The sequence below is a fragment of the Tubulanus polymorphus genome, chromosome 8 (assembly GCF_964204645.1).
Source record: "Tubulanus polymorphus chromosome 8, tnTubPoly1.2, whole genome shotgun sequence".
Classification (NCBI taxonomy): domain Eukaryota; kingdom Metazoa; phylum Nemertea; class Palaeonemertea; order Tubulaniformes; family Tubulanidae; genus Tubulanus; species Tubulanus polymorphus.
The window spans coordinates 1,387,145-1,408,764 of NC_134032.1; the positions used below are offsets into that span (position 1 = coordinate 1,387,145).

Sequence of the window (21,620 nt, forward strand, 5' to 3'; positions counted from 1 at the left end):
TCCAGTTTAAAATGTGAAATAGGCGAAACTTGATTTTTGGCGATATTGCAGAAAATAGTATCCACATACACGCCCCATGTCCTTTAGATAATACATTACGACATGGCCCTATAGAGAACACAGCTTTAAGCCTAGCGCACATCGACACTGCGATTGGAGACAACTAGTTGCTACCGAACGATTACCCCGCGCACATCGAAATCTAGTTACAACCGGACAGTTGCAGCAACTGCGTGGCGCGTGTCGATCGTCGAAATCCAGAGCGCGCACATCGACGGATATGACTGCGATTGAGTACAACCAGTTGCTCAAAAGTAGAACATGGGCAACTGGCTGGAACTGGAGATAGATCGACGCTTACCAATCGTAAGCTCGCTCACATCGACACATTCAAGCAACTGATCGTTTCCAGCCAGTTCCTCTCATGCGCAGAAAACTGCCTTGCAACTAGTTGTCTCCAATCGCACTGGCTAGGTCTCACAGGCCGAGTTCAGCTCTACAGACGTTTTCCTCATACGTAGATTTACAAATGATCCGATGATTATTATAATTTTCGCGCGTGAATAAAAGAAAATCCCGCGCGGAATCTTCTCGTATTCGAATATTGTATAGACGGCAATTTGTTTTGTAAATATGTGAATACGGCGCGCGTTTGAAAAGGTATTAACGGTCGAGCCGCGATGATCACTCGTCGATTCTTTCGTTAATCTCGGGTTTATCGTTTATTAATTCGAATCGTTGTCGTTTCGGTGTCGCAGATGTTTAAAAGTCGGTCACGCGTAGAGGAGTCATAGAGGAGTCGTCGGAGTCCCACGTAGAGTCGTACGGGGGATTATCAGTAAATACCGCTCTACACCGACTGCATACTTTCTACGTGCTACTCTGCAACTGGGTTAAATAGGAAATTAGACCCACTTAACTGTGGATTCACGGTCAAATTAAACATACATGAATAACTGTGGAACTGGATCTACTGTCAAATTAAACCCCACACAACTATGGAACTGGGTCCAGAGTCAAATTAAACCCCCATCTGACTGTAAAACTGGGTTCAGAGTCAAATTAAACCCCCATCTGACTGTTAAACTGGGTTCAGAGTCAAATTGGACCCCCATCTGACTGTAAAACTGGGTTTAGAGTCAAATTAAACCCCTATCTGACTGTAGAACTGGGTTCAGAGTCAAATTAAACCCCATCTGACTGTATAACTGGGTCCAGAGTCAAATTAAACCCCCATCTGACTGTCAAACTGGGTTCAGAGTCATATTAAACCCCCATATGACTGTAAAACTGGGTTCAGAGTCAAATTAAACCCCCATCTGACTGTAAAACTGGGTTCAGAGTCAAATTAAACCCCCATCTGACTGTTAAACTGGGTTCAGAGTCAAATTAAACCTACATTTCTGTGATATTGAATCCAAAGTCGAATTTAACCCACGCTCAGTTCCAGTCCTGCTGGTTGCTTACAGTGTGCAGACAACACTTCAAAGGCCAATGGAGCGGTCCAATGGAGAGATTGAATGAATAATCCAATCGGGTTAGTTTCGGGAAACCAAGATCCAAATGACATAAAGCAAAAACAAACAAACAACTGTAAAACTGGGTTCAGAGTGAAATTTAACCCACTCAAGGGTCAAGAGTCGAAGTAAATCCACCTAACTGTGGTTCCAAAGTCAAATCTCAAAATTCTCGATACTTATTTGCGTTTAATTTGTGAATATTTTCAGGTGCAGCCAAGTCCGTTCCAATTCACTGTATCGTCGAACAGATGTCGTCGCCGGGTAACGCCGACAGCGTCTGCCCGTCCCAGCACGCAGCGGTGACCGGCGCGGCCGCCGCCTCCGTAGAACTCGACAGTTACGCCATTATTCCGTGTTCGACTTTATTCAACGAAATCGTACGTTCGGCGCTGATGAAACTCGGTTATTCCACCACGGAATCCATGACGGCTAAAGGTAAATCGATCCCCCTATGACATCATCATTCGACTAGCATTTTAGTCGGCTTGCTAAGTCTGAAAAATGACCTGAAGCTGCAAAATTGAGTACAAATGTCCCCTTTTGCACACAAATAGATAACATCCACATAATTCATTTAAGATGTGGACACGCACCGGTGCAGCTGTCTTTTGACCCTAATTTGCATAAATCCAAGATGGCCGCCATCGATGCCCGAATCCAGCATTTTTCCCCATATCATCAATTTCAATCAATATCTATGGAAAATATAAAATTTAAACATTGAAATATATTTCGAAGTATAGATAATAAGCAATGATGAGCGCAGACCGCTGTTCCAATATTCTATATATCCGATTGTGGAGAAAGTCGAGTCCTGGGATTATATCGAATATAGCAGTTCGGTCAGCATCTTAACTACGCATTAAAGTGAGGGGGTATAGGGCCTACAAGTTCATCGGAGCAGAATATTACTGGGAATCGCTTTTGAACTATGGGCACCCTCTTGTTGATTCCAGGCACTATTTTGTGGGCCCTGCCCTATGTGTTTTAAGGCTAACTCACTAACTAATTGTTGTCTTGCGCCTAACATGGATTTTTAAAGGCGGCCATCTTTGATTACCGAAATCTCATAGGCCTTGCCCACTCGAGCGGTTTTGACCCAGGCCAAATTTTGCCCGTGCCAGATTCGGCTCGGGCTAATTGTTTACACACACTGGACTGGCCCATGGCAGTTTGACGAGGGCTAAATATGGCCTGGCCAAAATGTTGTCGGACAAGACCCGCCTGAATTTTAGCACGGGTCAAATTATCGCAAAATTGATTCTGTAAGTGACTAACCTCACTTGCCGCAGCAGTGTGTGATGTATATGTGAAACGTGCTCTCCAATTTCAACTCGAGCTTGATTCCGGTCCCGGTCCCGGTCCTGGTCCCGGCCATTGTGAAGATATTAAGAATAGAAGATATTGATTATCGAGATGATGTTGTATTATCGATGTATTAATGATGTATTGTCGATGTATTAATGATGTATTATCAATGTAATAATGATGTATTAATGATGTATTATCGATGTATTATCGTTGTGTTCGATGTATTTCAGGCGCGATTCAAGTAAAGAACTGGAAACCGTTGTCGTTCGAACAGATCACCGATAATCCGGAAGCTACAGTTGAAGATATTCTCTCCGATTTAACGACCGTCGCCACTTTACGCATACGTATTTATAGGTACGCTTTTTAATTCATCGTTTCGGGGCTTCGTTCGATTAATCCGAGTACGGATCCGCTGTCCGGAAAGATTTCTGAAATTTTTTTTAGACGTCCATAGTGTTTTCATTGTAATTTGAAAAAAAATCTTTCTGGCTCAATTTTGGTCTTATTATTTGGCCAAAATAGTTTTCGTTTCTCCCATTAACCCTTTCAGTGCTGACTAATCAATACCCTATAGTGCTGAAGATAATTTTAAAATTCTGAAAAATTCCACCCTAGTGCGTTGAATAACGGTAATACCACTAAAGTGCGTCTACACCGCGGCGCGGTGTATCATTAGTTACTAGTATTTCACTATGTTTGACAGGTGCTGCCATCTTTCAAGAGAGATAATTAGTAATTACTAAATAAATCAATACACCGCAGTGCAGTGTACTAGCAAAATCAATCACTGATTCGTACACCGCACTGCGGTGTAGACGCACTGAAAGGGTTAACATGAGTTCCCCTTTTTGAATCTGTTTTCGCGGCCCTTCCAAAATTTTATGCGGAAAATACTCGACTATTCAAAAGAATTAATCTTTTAACGCATTCTCTTCTTTTCTCGCAAATCCGTGCGGTAGTTAAAAGTTTTCGATTTCGTTTTTTTCCTTCCCACCTGAAAAATCCGTACTCGGAATAATTGAAAAAAGGCCGTACAAAAACAAGGACATATCGACATTTGAAATATTAGCCGAAATTCACTTCAATTTAACGTCATTCTAATGTTTGCCGTTGCTGGAATTTCTTCCAAGTTGATGTTTTTTTTTGTTTAAATTGTTTCCATAAGGAAAATATTTCTGTTATTTGTATTGAAAGATTTGCTATTAATGTAACGCGTGTGTGTGTCTGTGGCCTGTCCAGAAATCCAGGACCGAGTGGAACTGGGTTTAATTAAATCCATTGCGTGGATGTGAGTTTAATCCACAGTGGAACTGGGTCATCCAGTTGTAGTAATCTGGTGTGCTGTGGTAGTTAATGAATAGGCCTATTTAGGTTATTTCCGCGATTTTTTTTGGATTTAAGAAAAATCAGTTTTCCACGCACCTCTGAGATCCATGGCCTAACTCGGAGACCCTCGGCCCACTGCGTGTACCCTGGAGACCCGTGGCTATCTCGGGAGGTCGATGGCTCCTCGTTCTCTGCTGAGACCCGAGGGCCCGTCATACAGCCCACAGCGACCTCCTACGCCCCAGTCCCCAGGACAGGACACGCCCCTCGGGAACACGTCCGTACCCCTCCAGGACACGCCCCCGTACCCCTCCAGGACATGCCCCTGTACCCTGTCCAAGACACGCCCCTCCAGGACACGCCTCCAGGACACGCCCCTCCGGAACACGCCCCCGTACCCCTCCAGGACACGCCCCTCCGGAACAAGCCGCTGTTTCATCGAAACTTTCGGACATTTTTCGACACGTTGATCTTTCAGTGTAGTGGTAAAAACTAACGCAGCCACTGCAGACGTTAAAGATAAACTATTACAGTTGTTGTTGACTCAATCGCAGGGTCTACTCTCAAACCTCGGCTGCCCTATCGATAAGGTAAGCATTCTTATACTTTAAATTCATTTAATATTCCATGGTTAAGGTAAGTTTTCAGGACGCCGTTTTTCGACAGTTTTTGTGAGTTTGAACATTTATCTTATTGAAAATGAACTGAAATCAACTCACAACTCACAACACTGCGGAACTGTGTGTCCTGGACCCAGTTCCACAGTTGTGAGTTCGAGTTATCTCTCGGTTAAAGTTAATTCATTTTCAAAGAGTTGACTCAGAAATGACTCTTACTCAGAACTGTGGAACTGTGAGTCCTGTGTTGTTAGTTTCTGTGTATATTGGGTGGGTGTTCATTAGTGGAATAACACGTGGAATACTTATATTGTTTTATGTATGTAGAGATTTGAGATGTTACATGTACAGTGAACCCCCCGATAAACCAGGTGGTAAGCGAGGGTGGCGGTAAATGGGAGGGCGGTATATCGGGGGTCGACTGTATTATCATCATTATCTAAGCTATCAAACCTGATTAAGGTCTTTTTAAATTCCCGATTTGCGTTGATTCCAGTTCAGTTTAGTAAGCGCAAGTTGTTCAGTTGTCGACGTAGTGATCGTCCCAGTCATAGCTTAAGCTTCTTTAGCCCATGACGTGTCCTACAATTGTGATTCTGTTTTTGCTCGTCAGGGGGCGTTGCATATTATAATTGTCTAGCGTGGAGCGATCATCGACCCCCTAGAACTTCGGTCTAATCATCGCGATTCAGTTGAGTAATTATGAGTTAACCCTATCCGTGCTGACTAATAAATACCCTATAGTGCTGAAGATAATTTGAAAATTCTGAAAAATTCCACCCTAGTGTGTTGAATAACGGGAATAGCACTATAATGCGTCTACACCGCGGCGCAGTGTATCATTAGTTATTAGCATTTCACTATGTTTGACAGGTGCTGCCATCTTTCAAGAGAGATAATTACTAAAAACCAATAACATCAATACACCGCAGTGTGGTGTACTAGCAAAATCCAACACCGATTCATACACCGCACTGCGGTGTAGACGCAATTAAAATGAATCATAACTCACAACATCGGAAATGTGATTATTAGCCGTTCTGTTCGAAGGATCTTCGATGAAAATTCTGAGAAATGTTTATTCGAAAGTTTCTCGGCGCGGCGACCGATGTATCCATCGCCGAGCTCGTAAATCACCGTGGTAACGAAACAGATAGGATTTCGGTTGTTTGGTCTCGGCCTCGGGGCGTGATCAGTAGAACATGTCGAGCGAGTAGAGAGGAATGAGAGGAGAGAGGACAGCGATTACGTTAAGCGGCTTGTAAAGCGTGTCGTGCGTCGATGATAATCATAATAATTGTTGTTCGCTGCTGCTAAATAGATTCAGATCCTCGGAATAAGAAGGGACCCGGGCCCGGTTTTATAGACCGGTATTACCTTTAACCCGCGGGCTAACTCAATTCATTATCAATTGAGTTAGCCCCCGGGTTAGAGGTAATACCAGTCCCAGCCTGACCCCAGCAGTTGAATAGTTACTGGACCAAGTTCAGCAGTTAAACAGTTACTGGACCAAGTTCACAGTTTCTGAATCCAAGTTTCATAGTTACTGGACAAAGTTCCACAGTTACTGGACAAAGTTCCACACTGACTGGACAAAGTTCCACAGTTACTGGACAAAGTTCCCCATTTACTGGACAAAGTTCCACAGTTACTGGACCAAATTTGGCAATAGCTGGACCCATTTATACAATAACTAACGGATACCAGTAACTGTTAAACTTTTTTGTGGAACTTAGTTTTTCATAGGTCACATTTGTCAGTAAGGTTTGATGCTTAGGAGTTCGAATCAATCCATTCGTTTAATCCTCGAGTCTAATTCAAGCGACGACCGGGAGACCGACCGGGTTTTATCGTCCGTGAAACTTTCAACTTGTCCTCGGTTTCGTTTTTTACCGCCGCCATTAGAGGGCGTGGTTCGTCGTCGTCGTTATCGCGAGGATGAAAGATAATCCCGTTATAAAACGCGTCGTCGACGCAGATGTTTTTCGCTATAGTAACGTTTTACGACAATGGAAACCGGTTTTTGATCGCATTTGAAAAGATTTGCGGCTATAAGCCTCGAGCGTAGCGCGAGCGCCGACCGACACCGATAATACTCGACTGAACAATGCACCGTTTGAAAAAAAAAAAGAAGAATACTCTCCATAAAGTGAAATCGTCATCTATTTATTTGTTGTACGCGATAAATATTTGTGCTGGATTAAATTAATCGTATTAAGGGATATAGAATACAGATTGAAACTAGCGGCGCGTAGGTGATGATGTAGATTACGTCTTAAGCACTTGGCGTGAGTGGCGGGATGTAGGGAGCAGGGAGGAGGGAGGGAGGGGGCTCAGCTGCGCGTCAATCCGACGAATCAAATCGCTAAATTGTATTTCTCATGACGAGATCGATGCGTAAGTTTTTGCGCGACGGTCGGTAATCCGCCCGCGCCGGATTATAGCTGGTACCGCCGCGCGATCGCGGCCCGCGGGCGCGCGCGCATCTGATCCGGCCCGCGGGCGTCGTGTTACCGAACCAGCGATCTAGTTGTTAAGTGAGATTTGTGATTTAGCTCAAGGGTGACATGTGTAAACGATGTTCGACCGAATAAACCGTACGTCAGCCGCCGCCGGTTACTCATCTATTGGTTATTACACGCGACTGACACCAGGTGGCGCTACATCGCGACGAATAAACCGTTCGTCAGCCGCCGCCGGTTACTCATCTATTGGTTATTACACGCGACTGACACCAGGTGGCGCTACATCGCGACGAATAAAGCGTCAGCCGCCGCCGGTTACTCATCTATTGGTTATTACACCCGACTGACACCAGGTGGCGCTGCATCGCGACGAATAAACCATATGTCAGTCGCCGCCAGTTACTCGACATCTATTCGTTATTACACCCGACTGACACCAGGTGGCGCTACATCGCGACGAATAAACCGTTCGTCAGCCGCCGCCGGTTACTCATCTATTGGTTATTACACCCGACTGACACCAGGTGGCGCTGCATCGCAACGAATAAACCATATGTCAGTCGCCGCCAGTTACTCGACATCTATTCGTTATTACACCCGACTGACACCAGGTGGCGCTACATCGCGACGAATAAACCGTTCGTAAGCCGCCGCCAGTTACTCATCTAATTACACCCGACTGACACCAGGTGGCAGTAGTGCAGTTGTCGTGTAACTGGAGTCATCTCTACTCTCTATCCCCATTTAGTATTTGCCATTTAGTTTACTAAGTTTTTCATTTGGATAAAAATGGATTCGAACCCACAATGAAATACGGAAAGCTTTGAAACGTCGACTTTTCGGTTTTCAAATTAAAACGATCATCATGGAAATAATGATGTAAATTGCCACGATAATTGAATGACTAAAAGGTGTAAGTCATCAATAGAATAAGTCATTGCATCACCGAAATAAGTCGTCGCAATTTCTAGTCAATTTTTTAAACTAAGTCATTATTGGGATAAGTTGTCGGTTTAATGATTGTCCCCACTAGGACATCTGTTTACTGCGCGTTGTTCGGAAAAGTCGTCGACTTAATGATTGTCAAAATTACGACGACTTATTTGAGTCGAACCCTGTGAACCTTGAGTTCCCTGTGGATGATGCGCTGATCACGGCGTCCCAGCAGTAAAAATCAGCATATTTCGAATCCTGAAAGTTTTTGTCCGGAAATGATGCAGGCTTTTCCTTCATTCTGTGTTAATCACTGTTTCCCCTGTTTCCCGATCAATAATCATCCGATCCATTTTCCGCGTTAGTTTCCTGATTTCCTGATTTCCAGATTGGGCTTTTTTTTTGCATTTCAAATTTTTTTCATAGTCGAACGCGCTTAATTCCGATCATTTGGGACCGGCAGCAAAATGCATTAGGACGAAGATTATTTCGTCTCTCCATAATTTTTGAAATCCTGTGAATAAAGAATAAATATCATGCTTTATTTTATCTGAGTTTATCAAGAAATTTGATTTGCCGAATGCTTTTTGAGGATGAAAGTTATTGAATTTTGATCATGTTGTCCTATTGAAATGATAGCTACCGATGCTACTGATGCTCATTATCAATGAACATGGCTATGAACCATTGAATGCAATACCGATGACTCAGCTCTGGGCCCAGTTCCACAGTCATGGCTTAGGCTTAAGACCAATTTAAGACCGTCTTAGTTCTATAACCAATCGAACAAGTTAAGACCAATAAAGTTCTTTTCTTGCTGTCAGGATTTGCATAAAAATGGATTGATATCGATACTCAGATTCTAGAGATAATCGTGTTTCATTTATTTGCGCTCCTATCAATGTCTACCCCCTTGCTTATACTCAATCTAGCTTAACCGGTATTTTTAGTTAACCCTTTCAGTGCTGACTAATTAATACCCTATAGTGCTGAAGATAATTTGAAAATTTTGAAAAATTCCACCCTAGTGTGTTGAATAACGGGAATACCACTATAGTGCGTCTACACCGCGGTGCAGTGTATCGTTAGTTCCTAATATTTCACTATGTTTGACTGGTGCTGCCATTTTTCAAGAGAGATAATTACTATTTACATCAATACACTGCAGTGCGGTGTACTAGCAAAATCCACCACTGATTTGTACACCGCACTGCGGTGTATAAATCAGCAATAGATTAAATAGATAAATTATTTCACTGTGTTTGACAGGTGCCGCCATTTTTCAATAGAGATAATTACTAATTACATCAATACACCACAGTGCGGTGTACTAGTGAAATCTATCACCGATTCATACACCGCACTGAAAGGGTTAACCGGTATTTTTATGCGAAATAACTAATCGATATTATCGATCGCAGTTCTAACGTTCGCGTTTCATTTTCGTATCGTTTCAGGATCTGTTGAATCTGATTAGTCAAGGCGATATATCGAGCGCGAATATCGACGACGATAAACGTCTGTCGTTTCTGCGCTGGTACAACGAAATGTTGGAGAAAATCAACCACGGAAAACTACGCCATTACAACAACGCCGAAATCCCGCCGCTGCTTCCCGTATTCCCTAAAAACTCGGTCGTCGTTCCGGCCTCGTCTCCGGAATCGTCGCCGAGCAAAGACGCGGTAGACGGCGCCGCCAACAACAACAATAAACATTCGTCGTCGCCGGCGATGGCCGCCGTTTCGATCCATAAAACGCGGTTTCGGACTTCGTTCGACCCGGATTTAGAGATACCTCGATTGCAGCAGTGGTTCCAGCGTAATCAGCACCCGACGCGCGATCAGATGTTGCGGTATCTGCACGAGTTGAACGCGCTGGAGTCGCGTCGCGGTCGCAAGCCGCTCGACCTCACCAACATCATCTACTGGTTCAAGAACGCGCGCGCCGCTCAACGACGCGCGTGTCGCAATCTGGAGCTGGCGCTCGACGACGGCGCACGCCTCGACGACAGAACGTGCCTGGATGACGGCGCGAATCTAGACGACGGCGCACGATTGGACGACGGCACACGCCTGAACGGCGCATCGACGGATGACGGCACACGCCGCGCTGACGGCGCACAGCACGAGTTCATCGACGATAATGACAACCTCAGCGTCGAACGTCACAGTCCGATTTCCCTAGTAACGACGCGGCATAGTGCGCCACCTGGTGGTCGCGTTATTTGTAACGGCGATTCCGACGCGGAATCTAAATCGGGCGGAGGCGGGGCGCCGGCGACGACCGATTCGACGATTCCCGAATTACCGAATAAGAACGCGGTTTACGTCGTGAATCCGCTGATTCCCGATCGAATCGTCGCGAACGGCTGCGACGCCGAGTTCACGACTCGTCGAGAGGAGGCTCTAGATATGAGTCGACACGGCTCGCCGACTCGCAACGATAAAACACCTCCGCCGGTTAACCGGCTAAACAGGTCGACACCGACGATCAACGACGACGATGAAAAGGAGGATGAAAACGGTCGTTATAACGACGATGATGATGATTTCTCGGATCATTCCAACGAAGCGATCGATATGTCGACCGGCGGCGCTCGCGAGTCGACGTGGGTCGACCGGTCAACTAGTCGACTACTCGACCGATCGAACGGCGACCGGTCGAGCAGCGTCGACTCGTCGACCAGCTCGTTTCCGCTGGAGACTAAACCGGATTTGAATACGTCGTCGCCGTCGTTATCGTCGCACTCGAGTCCGAGTCGACTGACGAACGGCGCGACGTCCGTGAAGGCGGAGCCTCCCGACGACGGAGGACACCATCACCGCGACAACGATGCATTTAAAGCGGCGTTCGCGGCGCACGCCCACCTGACGAGCGCCGCCGCGGCCGGTCTGTCGATGGTGCAGTCGTCGCTCGGCTATCATCACCATCGGTTACACCTACCGCAGAATCATCCTCACCACATGATCGCGCCTTTCTACGGCGTGATGTCTCCTTCCCTCCTGTCTCATCATCACCATCATCATCATCAACACGGCCATCCTCATCATCACAACAACCAGCCGCAGCAGCAGCAGCAGCAGCACGGTACGGGCGTAACGACGGCGACCGGTAACAGTAGCGCGTCAGCGGCCGCCGAGGAGCGGCGTAAACGCACGCGCGTTTTCATCGACCCGCTGTCGGAGATCCCGAAGTTGGAGAAATGGTTCGTGGAGGACACTCACCCGACGGCGTACATGATCGAGAAATACTGCGATGAGTTAAACAAGTCCGAATATCGTCAACGATTTCCGCGTCTCGAACCGAAAAACGTTCAATTGTGGTTTAAAAATCATCGCGCGAAAGTGAAACGAGCTCGGTTAGAATCGCCGACGGCCGTGTGACGCGAATCACTGATTGAATCACCGACTGAATCACCGACTGAATCACTGATTTTCATGTGATGATTCTCTATTTCCCTATCACTCACATTTCTATTATTGGTCTCAATATTTTTTCTATTCGTTTCAAATTCCGTTGAACGTTGTTGTTTTCTTTTTCTTCTTTTCGTCGATTTTGAGAAATATTTTTATATCGAGTCTCGAAAATGACGAATTTTTTGATACATTGCCAAAAAAACACAAGCAATAGTAGTATACCTATCATTCCCCTAGATTTACATGCACATGTCGGTGTGTACACATGCACATGTCGGTGTGTACACATGTACATGTTAGTGTGTACACATGTACATGTTGGTGTGTAAATGCATTTAAATTTGTGTCGATATACATTCGATGTACGTAGGCCTACATGTCTGTGTAGTATGTTGATGTACATGTACATGTCATTGTGTTGGTTTGTTGATGTACATGTACATGTCGATGATGTATAACTGTGCTATGATTATCACCAATCAATCAATTTTGTCTCGCGTTTTTATTGAACTGAGTTCAACGTGCTATATTTGTCTCATCTATAGTTCATCTCACCGCGTACAGGTGGAGCTAGTGTCTGCGACCTGCTCATGATAGTTCATCTCACCGCGTACAGGTGGAGCCAGTCTCTACAGGATGCTGGTTATTGTTCATCTCGGCTATCGTCTGCTGGATGCTCATAATAGTTCATCTCACCGCGTACAGGTGGAGATAGTGTCTGCGACCGGCTCATATTAGTTCATCTCGCCGTGTACAGGTGGAGCTAGTGTCTGCTGGATGCTCATAGTTCATCTCGCTGTGTACAGGTGGAGCCAGTGTCTGTGACTTGCTCATAATAGTTCATCTCGCCGTGTACAGGTGGAGCTAGTGTCTGTGACTTGCTCATAATAGTTCATCTCGCCGTGTACAGGTGGAGCTAGTGTCTGCTGGATGCTCATAGTTCATCTCGCCGTGTACAGGTGGAGATAGTGTCTGCGACCGGCTCATAATAGTTCATCTCGCCGTGTACAGGTGGAGCTAGTGTCTGCTGGATGCTCATAGTTCATCTCGCTGTGTACAGGTAGAGCCAGTGTCTGCGACCTGCTCATAATAGTTCATCTCGCCGTGTACAGGTGGAGCTAGTGTCTGCGACCTGCTCATAATAGTTCATCTCGCCGTGTACAGGTGGAGCTAGTGTCTGCTGGATGCTCATAGTTCATCTCGCCGTGTACAGGTGGAGCTAGTGTCTGCTGGATGCTCATAGTTCATCTCGTTGTGTACAGGTGGAGCTAGTGACTCTAAAGCAGTTGAAGGACGGCCGCTTACGTTCCCCCTATGATGTCACGGGGGTGTTTCGGATTCGCAGCCAATAGGTTTAAACTTTCATTACATATAAACAGATATATATATACATTCCTATCAATTTTATTTGTTAAATTCTTCGCTTTTGATAAATTATTTATCATTGATTATTATAATTATAATTACTATTATTAATGGTTTAATTTTATCATTATCTACGCATACGAAAAGACCCACGAATAAAACTGAATTGAGATTGATTCTACTAACTGTACTGGCGCTGGGCAGCACTTTGTCTCTCGACGTTTTAATTCACGTCGCCGAGACTGTCTGCCGACGGGTTAATTATTTTTTTTTTTGGGGATCCCGGTTTTAATGAGGGTTGATTCCGACCGAAACGATGAAATTTAGACTGGCGTAAATCTGTAAATAGCGCGTCGGGGCTAGATTCGTAATCGATCTCCGCGACTGACAAACAAACTTCCAAGCAATATATAAAATAGATGCATTTATCCTAAACGTATGATGAAAACGATGATGATGATGAAAATGTCTCGGTTTCCTGTCTATATTTTGCCCATCTGAGAATTCGACGAATTTCAAAACTTTTTGAAATCGTCCGCCAAATTAAACGTTTTTTAATACATTCCATTTTTATCCGATGTAAATTTGCTAAACTTATTCAGTATTCGAAGCCAAATTCAGTCTGATGTTTTTACTGCCCCCCGTGCGCGTGTGTTAGGAGTCATTTTTAGATGATTTCCTCAAATTTCATTATGGTGATGTCGATAAAATCGAAATGAAATTTCCACTCAAATCCAAACTTACTCTATTATCGTCTCGCGAGCCTGATTTTTAATAAGCTTTAAAATTAAGAAAAATCGAATTTGATAACGTCTCATTAAACGGTGTCTCATTGATTAGCGGCTCATTAATTAGGAAGTTAATTAATCGCTTGCGATCGTGCGGCATTATGGTTTTTAAAACTTGATGAATAAAAAAAAAAACTGTTTTACGCGGTATTTTATCGTTTACGTCGAATGATTGTATCATGAAGATTTCTGTGTTTTCAATTGAAATATAAATCGATTATGATTATAATGATTATTATGATTATTATTATTATTATTATTGATATTAGATGTGCTATCACCAGTAATTATTCCACCTTCGTTTTATATAAGTTATTATTATTACATTTACTATATTTCGCTTATTTCTAATGCATTAAACATTCCATTTAAACGTTTCAATATTTCCACATATTTCGGGGTGGATTGAAAAGAAAAAAAAATCGAAATTTTAACGAAACTGCGAAAGAATGCAGTTTGATGCTGGTATAAATCTGCTGTCTGTACCCTGAACACCTCAGACAATCTGCTGTCTGTACACTGAACACCTCAGACAATCTGCTGTCTGTACCGGGCACCACCTCAGACAATCTGCTGTCTGTACCCTGAACACCTCAGACAATCTGCTGTCTGTACCCTGAACACCTCAGACAATCTGCTGTCTGTACCCTGAACACCTCAGACAATCTGCTGTCTGTACCCTGCACCACCTCAGACAATCTGCTGTCTGTACCCTGAACCACCTCAGTCAATCTGCTGTCTGTACCCTGAACACCTCAGACAATCTGCTGTCTGTACCCTGCACCACCTCAGACAATCTGCTGTCTGTACCCTGAACACCTCAGACAATCTGCTGTCTGTACCCTGAACACCTCAGACAATCTGCTGTCTGTACCCGGCCCCACCTCGGACAATCTGCTGTCTGTACCCTGAACACCTCAGACAATCTGCTGTCTGTACCCTGCGCCACCTCAGACAATCTGCTGTCTGTACCCTGAACACCTCAGACAATCTGCTGTCTGTACACTGTTATGTATCCACTGTCTGTAAACCCTATCTGTAAACCATCACTAACCAAGTAGGCCAATTCATTCACTGTTCATCCATTCTTTTATGGATGGATGGATACAGGTCTGCATGCATCTGTAGCCCAAAATTTGGTGCCATTTGGCTGCTGATGTCAAAATCAATACCGGTACTTTTTAACAAAGTTTTTCAAGCTGAATTTGAAGACGCTTTCATCAATCGCATTGATAATCAATGATACATGTACCAATATCTACCCGAGTAGCATCTGCAACCTTAAGGTAACGCAATCAGTATCAAGATGTCCTAGTAACAGCCTTTGTTGGTCACCAAAACCGGCGCTTAATTCGTAAGTTTTATCGCAGACGCTTCGATGAATTGTCTTGAGGTTTGGTTACAGATATCATCACGAGATAAATTTGATCGGACGAAAGCTGAACGTCCTGCGATCTTTTTCAAAAATCGCCATTTTAAGTGTGGATTCCCTCTCGATGGTTCGCCGTATGGCAGTCAGATTTATACCTGCGTTAACTAATACGTGATCTCCTCCTCGGGCGCCGTTTCAATCGGGAGGTGGTTCACCGTGTTTTCGACCGTTTGGACTGAATTTTTCTCCGATTTTGATTTTCTGGTTGATTTCATCGTCGTCTCGATTTTGAATTTAATTTTTCCAAATGAATTCGTAAGATCGCTATATTTGCACCGAACTCGCTGTACTATTGTTAAAAACACACAGATTATTTTAGATTCAATAAGATAAAGATATATATGAATATATATATATATATATATATATTAACACTAAATCTATGTATACAAATAATTGTTTTGTACAAATATCGTTTTTTGTACATATTTTCTGGAGATGAAGAAAAGGAAAAAATGAAAAATAAACTATTGTCAATGACACCAATTTTAAAACGCTGCGTATTTCAGTTTATTTACTTGGGATATTGGTTCGTTTACTCTGTTTCACTGACCCAGTTTCACTGACCCAGTTTCGCCCGTTCGAATGACCCAGTTTCGTCCTGTTTGACCCAGTTCTAAACCTTGGTTTCTACGAACAGGTTATTATTGTCTTTAATTCAATTGAAGAAAAAACCCTTCCTCGCTGATCGACTCGTGCTCCGGCTATCGTCGATTTCTACCTCCCCCTGGTGACACCCGTGTTAACTAATCCATTACCAGAAACATTCGAGGGCAGTTAGTTATTCCAAGCCTTGTGAATATTGTCCATCGAGGCATCTTTTATGGATAAGGACACATAATATTCGACAGGTTTTTAGTGCGGAACATTAAATTTTTGGCAAGTATTCGGTGAATTTTGTTCCGTCAAAAATGTTCTCTAAATATTGTCTGTTTTTTTTTTTCATAATTCCAGTGACCAGACGATCACGTGGACAGATCACGCGGTACGCTGTGCTGTGATTGGTCTACTGAAAGAGACTAGTCAAACAATCCTTGCTTCCCAGTGTCCACTTTCTCAGGTAAATGTGTAAATCTTTAATGTTTCTTCATTAACCCTTTCAGTGCTGACTTATTAATACCCTTTAGTGCTAGAGATAATTTTTAAATTTTAAAAAATTCCACCCTAGTGTGTTGAATAACGGGAATACCATTATAGTGCGTCTACACTGCGGCGCGGTGTATCGTTAGTTACTAGTATTTCACTATGTTTGTCAGGTGCTGCCATTTTTCAAGAGAGATAATTACTAATAACATCAATACACCGCAGTGTGGTGTACTAGCAAAATCCATCACTGATTTACACACCGCACTGCAGTGTAGACGCACTGAAAGGGTTAATCGAACTTGATTAAAAGACCTACCCCTTTTTCAAAAGCTGGTTAGTTAGCCCTAAGGGGAGGGGATCCAGGGTCCAATTTCAACTACCTCAACAAAAATGGGCGCTTTGAAATTAAGGCGCATCATAGGAATCAACCCCAATTCACAGTGCGAACAATTTTCGACTATCTATGATGATATTTTTGCAAGAACCTGACTACTGTGTTCAAAGTGGTTTGAATTATGTTCAGCCTTTCTTCAAGAAGGGTATATCAGATTATTGGGATGCCTCGTGAGGCATGTGGGTTGGGGGGGACCCTGGATCCACCTGGTTTTATTCGTCATACGTTTCAACTAATTTCTACATGTATTTATTTTCCGCTAGTCTCTGATATCGAACATCGCGAATTTGAAATATTCCGCGAAAATCAGCCGTGAAAAATGTCGGGAATTCGGCGTGTGGTACGACAAATACCGCCGAGGTGAGTCATTTCCGGTTCTGGGGCCGGTTCCATAGTCAAGACTTAAGACCAAAAGTGGTCTTAAATCTTAAGACTGGTCTTAAGTTGTTAGATTGGTTATGGAACTAAGATGGTCGTAAATTGGTCTTAAGTCTAAGCCATGACTATCGAACTGGGACCTGGTCTCTCAGAATTTATATACAGTTAACACCCAGTTGGTGGTCGCATATTCTACTTCGGGTAGGCGCTAATTTAGATAATACGTTATTAAGATTATTAGGAGAATGAACCAGGAAAATTACTTATCAACTAATTAACTCATTTAGTTACTGATTTGCTTTAAAATCTAAATTTGCAAATGGCGTTGATTAAGGCGATCATTATGCGAGGTGTTACTAAAGTTTTGGTTTCCTGTTGTTCTATCTCAGAGAAGTTTTCCAATGAGACGGCAGGAGGCGCCACTGAAGGGGCTGTTAAAGATACGAGGCTGACGTTCCACCCGAAATATGAATTACCGATCATGAGGAAATGGTACAGCGAGTGTAATAACCCGACAGATCGGTTACTGGAGCGGTGAGTATCGTCAGTGAGGGAGGGTTCTATCGTCAACTCTTCAGCGGGTTGGCAGCCTGTGGCAGCCTTGTGTGGCAGCCTGTGGCAGCCTTGTGTGGCAGCCTGTTGCAGCCCTGTGTTTGTAGTAACAACAGGCAGTAAGGTTCTGTGTAGAGAGAATCCAACAATAATAAGGAAAAAAAAGTGCGAAAATGTTTCCTTGAGCTAGTGTAGTTTATTCAGCGTTTTGACTATATCCTTATAGTCATCTTCAGGAATACTGTATTCCTTGAGCTAGTGTAGTTTATTCAGCGTTTTGACTTTATCCTAATAATCATCTTCAGGAATACTGTATTCCTTGAGCTAGTGTAGTTTATTCAACGTTTCGACTATATCCTAATAGTCATCTTCAGGAATACTGTATTCCTTGAGCTAGTGTAGTTTATTCAACGTTTCGACTTTATCCTAATAGTCATCCTCAGGAATACTGTATTCCTTGAGCTAGTGTAGTTTATTCAACGTTTCGACTATATCCTAATACGTTGAATAAACTACACTAGCTCAAGGAATACAGTATTCCTGAAGATGATCGGATATAGTCGAAACGTTGAATAAACTACACTAGCTCAAGGAATACAGTATTCCTGAAGATAACTATTAGGATATAGTCGAAACGTTGAATAAACTAAACTAGCTCAAGGAATACAGTATTCCTGAAGATAACTATTAGGATATAGTCGAAACGTTGAATAAACTAAACTAGCTCAAGGAATACAGTATTCCTGAAGATGACTATTAGGATATAGTCGAAACGTTGAATAAACTAAACTAGCTTCAGTTACATTTTCGGACTTATTTTCGTTATTATCGTGGGATTCTCTCTGCATCGCTTCAACACGGATCCAGAGTGTTTTATCAATCGTGAGTAAGGTTGTGTATGATTATATTGTAGTTATGTGACGGAACTGAATGAAAGCGCGACGCGACACGACCGCGCTCAGCTGACCGTACACAATCTGAGAAACTGGTGGAAAAACGAGCGACAACGAGAGAAAAAACACGGACCGCGGACTATGAAATTCCAGGAGCCGAGGCCGTGTTTTACTTACTACGGTGAGCAGCCTATTTACCCCTCGTCCCGTATGAGCTTTTTCCCACTCTACAGTCAACAGATATCAACTTATTTTCTCATAAGTTCTCGGTATTTGGATGGGGGAGCAAGGATGTGTTGTTTTGTGTCTGGCGTAGAAAGGTCATCATCTTAAAACCCTTTGAGTACTGACTAATTAATACCCTATAGTGCTGGAGATAATTTGAAAATTCTGAAAAATTCCACCCTAGTGTGTTGAATAACGGGAATACCACTATAGTGCGTCTACACCACGGCGCGGTGTATCATTAGTTACTAATATTTCACTGTTCGACAGGTGCTGCCATCTTTCAATGGAGATAATTAGTAATTACTAATTAAATCAATACACCGCAGTGCGGTGTACTAGCAAAATCCATCACTGATTTATACACCACACTGCGGTGTAGACGCACTGAAAGGGTTAAAACGAAACCTCAAAACATATCTTTTTACTAGGAAAGCTTTTACCATTGAATAATGTCTCTTACAGTGTTAGTTTTCATGTTCTTGTATTGCAATGGTATTTTTAATGATTTTATAATTTCATGTATATTTCTAATCAAAAGTAGGAAAACGAAAGTATTATATGTTTGGGTCCTGTGATAAATTCTGTTAAAAGTTCGTCGCGCCCTCTGGTGGGATAACTTGGTCTCGATCTCGATGAGTAACGCCAACGGCAACCAATTGTGGCTTTTTGTTAGCAGGGGATAGAGGGTTAACTGAACTTAGATAAACTGGAGCCGCTGTTTGAAGGCTTCAGTCGACAGAGCGTTTTATCACTTCCTCGGAGAGATGGTTCCAGTCAATGGTAGTCCGCACAAAGAATTAGTTCGAATATTCAGGGTCCAGTTCCACGGTTCTGAGTTAAGATTTGACTCTGAGTTAACTCAATGAAAATGAACTAACTTTAACTCAGAGTTAACTCTAACTCACAACTGTGGAACTGGGTCCCGAGTTCAGAGTTAACTCTAACTCACAACTGTGGAACTGGGTCCAGGGGTTTTGGTATTCGGTACCACTAAACAGTTACTGTTATTCCGCACATTACGTGTAATCGGGTTTAAACTTACTAAGTCTGGATTGAATTTAGGCTTGACGAGTCGTTTTGCCCTAGGCCAGTTGTAAATAGTCTGTGTTGCGGGTCCACTTTGTATTCGATATTTGGTAAATGAGAAAATAGACAAGTTGGGATTCGAGACGCGTCGGTGCATGAAGCGTTGAATAAATAAGGGCGGCTCCGAGTTTTACGCAATGGTTACCTTGATGAATAAAGAATTTCGAAATTTATTTTCTTGCAGATGAAACGGCGGCGAACCCGGCCTCCGGTAAAGTACATATAACATTCGATACAGTGCACGAGATACCTCTACTACGTCACTGGTACACGAGTAATAAAAAACCATCTAACGAGTTACTGCAGCACTACGCGAACACGTTAAACCACAGTCCGGTCAGAGACGGAAAACCGAAAGTGAATTATCATAAACTACGTAACTGGTGGAATAACGAAAAACAACGCGAGCGCAAATCCGAACAGCATCAGCTGCCGAGACGCGGTCCCGGTCGACCTCCCAAATACCCGGCTTTAAACGAGCAAGCTAAAACAACCGATAACAGCGCCGCTACCGCGACTAGCGGCGCCGAACCGTACTATAAGAGACAGAGAACTAGCGATCATCATCAGCAGGGCGAGAGGCCGGTGTCTCAGAACGAGCAGCCGCCTGTCGCGCCGTCCTCTCCGCCGTTACAGTTGACTAATCTGGTGAACTCGCCGAGTCGCGCGTCTGGAATCCAGCGCTCGAGTCCGATCTCCCAATCTCTGAACTTTCATCACCACGGTTTAGATTTACTGGCCGAATCTCAGTTCTACGGGGGACACGCGCCCGGCGCTATGATGTTTACGGCGTATCAGCCGAGCTCGTCGACGCCACTATTCCCGTCGCCGAGCCCGTATCGACCGCTGTCGCTGAGTAACGCTCGCGAAAGCCCGTCTGAACGATCATCGCAACATAGTAACAAGGACAACACGTAAATTACGTGAACTAGATGAACATCGCAAATTGAAGAGAAACCGACGATTATGAAGAAAATGTTAAAGAGCATGAATAGTGACGTCCCGATTCTTAATTCTTAACTATTAAGTAAGAATCGGTTTTTCGACTGGGTTTTATATAAACTGATTGGAACAGTAGAATGTGGAGTTGTTGGACAATCTGCGTCCTGGGTCCAGTTCCACAGTTCCGAGTTAAGATTTGACCCCGGGTTGAAACATTGAAAATGAACTAACTTTAACTCAGAGTTAACTCTAACTCACAACTGTGGAACTGGATCCTGAGTTAAGATTTTGACTCTGAGTTAAAACATTGAAAATGAACTAACTTTAACTCAGAGTTAACTCTAACTCACAACTGTGGAACTGGATCCCGAGTTCAGAGTTAACTCTAACTCACAACTGTGGAACTGGGACCTGTAGTTTAAGAACGATTCGATGTCCTGCCCCCAAACTCATCTATCTCGTTAATAATACTGTAACCGGTAACGCAAGTTTACCTTTAATGTCATTATCCTTGTTTTATATCGTTAAAAACCTCTCTCGCGTTCGATCATGGCTCATAAAATTCAGTTCTCTTATTTTTTGTTCAAATGTGGGTTTTATCTTCAATTGCGGCTAACTGGTCGATATAAACCAGATCACACGAATCTCAAGACATTTCCAAATGCGAAATTTGTACGACGTATTTTATTTTTACTTTGAGTAAACTGTAGGTTTCTGTGAGATGTTCGGTAAAAACTTGGAACTTCAGTCGGAAAAGTTCAGACCGACGAAAAAACGTCCGAAAAGTTCGACCGAGAATGAGTTGGATTTAAGTAAGACGCGTCGTAGCTCTGGGATTAGCTGTTATAAAGAAAACTAACGAACCGGACTAGTCCAACTTTCCGA

At 43.4% G+C, this 21,620-nt stretch overlaps 2 protein-coding genes across 3 annotated transcripts in view; both read left to right on the forward strand.

Moving 5' to 3' along the window:
- LOC141910186 (uncharacterized) overlaps positions 1-13,982 on the forward strand; it is a 49,606-nt gene extending 35,624 nt beyond the window's left edge. For both annotated transcript variants that reach the window (XM_074800904.1, XM_074800905.1), the window contains 4 exons: positions 1,728-1,955; positions 3,062-3,188; positions 4,639-4,750; positions 9,633-13,982. In XM_074800904.1, coding sequence (XP_074657005.1) covers positions 1,728-1,955; positions 3,062-3,188; positions 4,639-4,750; positions 9,633-11,558 — 2,393 coding nt within the window. In that variant the 3' untranslated portion in view covers positions 11,559-13,982. The remainder of the gene's footprint in view (positions 1-1,727; positions 1,956-3,061; positions 3,189-4,638; positions 4,751-9,632) is intronic.
- A 2,843-nt stretch (positions 13,983-16,825) lies between these two features.
- Positions 16,826-21,423, forward strand: LOC141910189 (uncharacterized). Its single transcript, XM_074800908.1, has 4 exons — positions 16,826-17,016; positions 17,424-17,568; positions 18,500-18,660; positions 19,978-21,423. The coding sequence occupies exons 2-4, from the start codon at positions 17,516-17,518 to the stop codon at positions 20,709-20,711; spliced, it is 948 nt and encodes a 315-aa protein (XP_074657009.1). The 5' UTR covers positions 16,826-17,016; positions 17,424-17,515; the 3' UTR covers positions 20,712-21,423.
- The last annotated feature ends 197 nt before the right edge of the window (positions 21,424-21,620 follow it).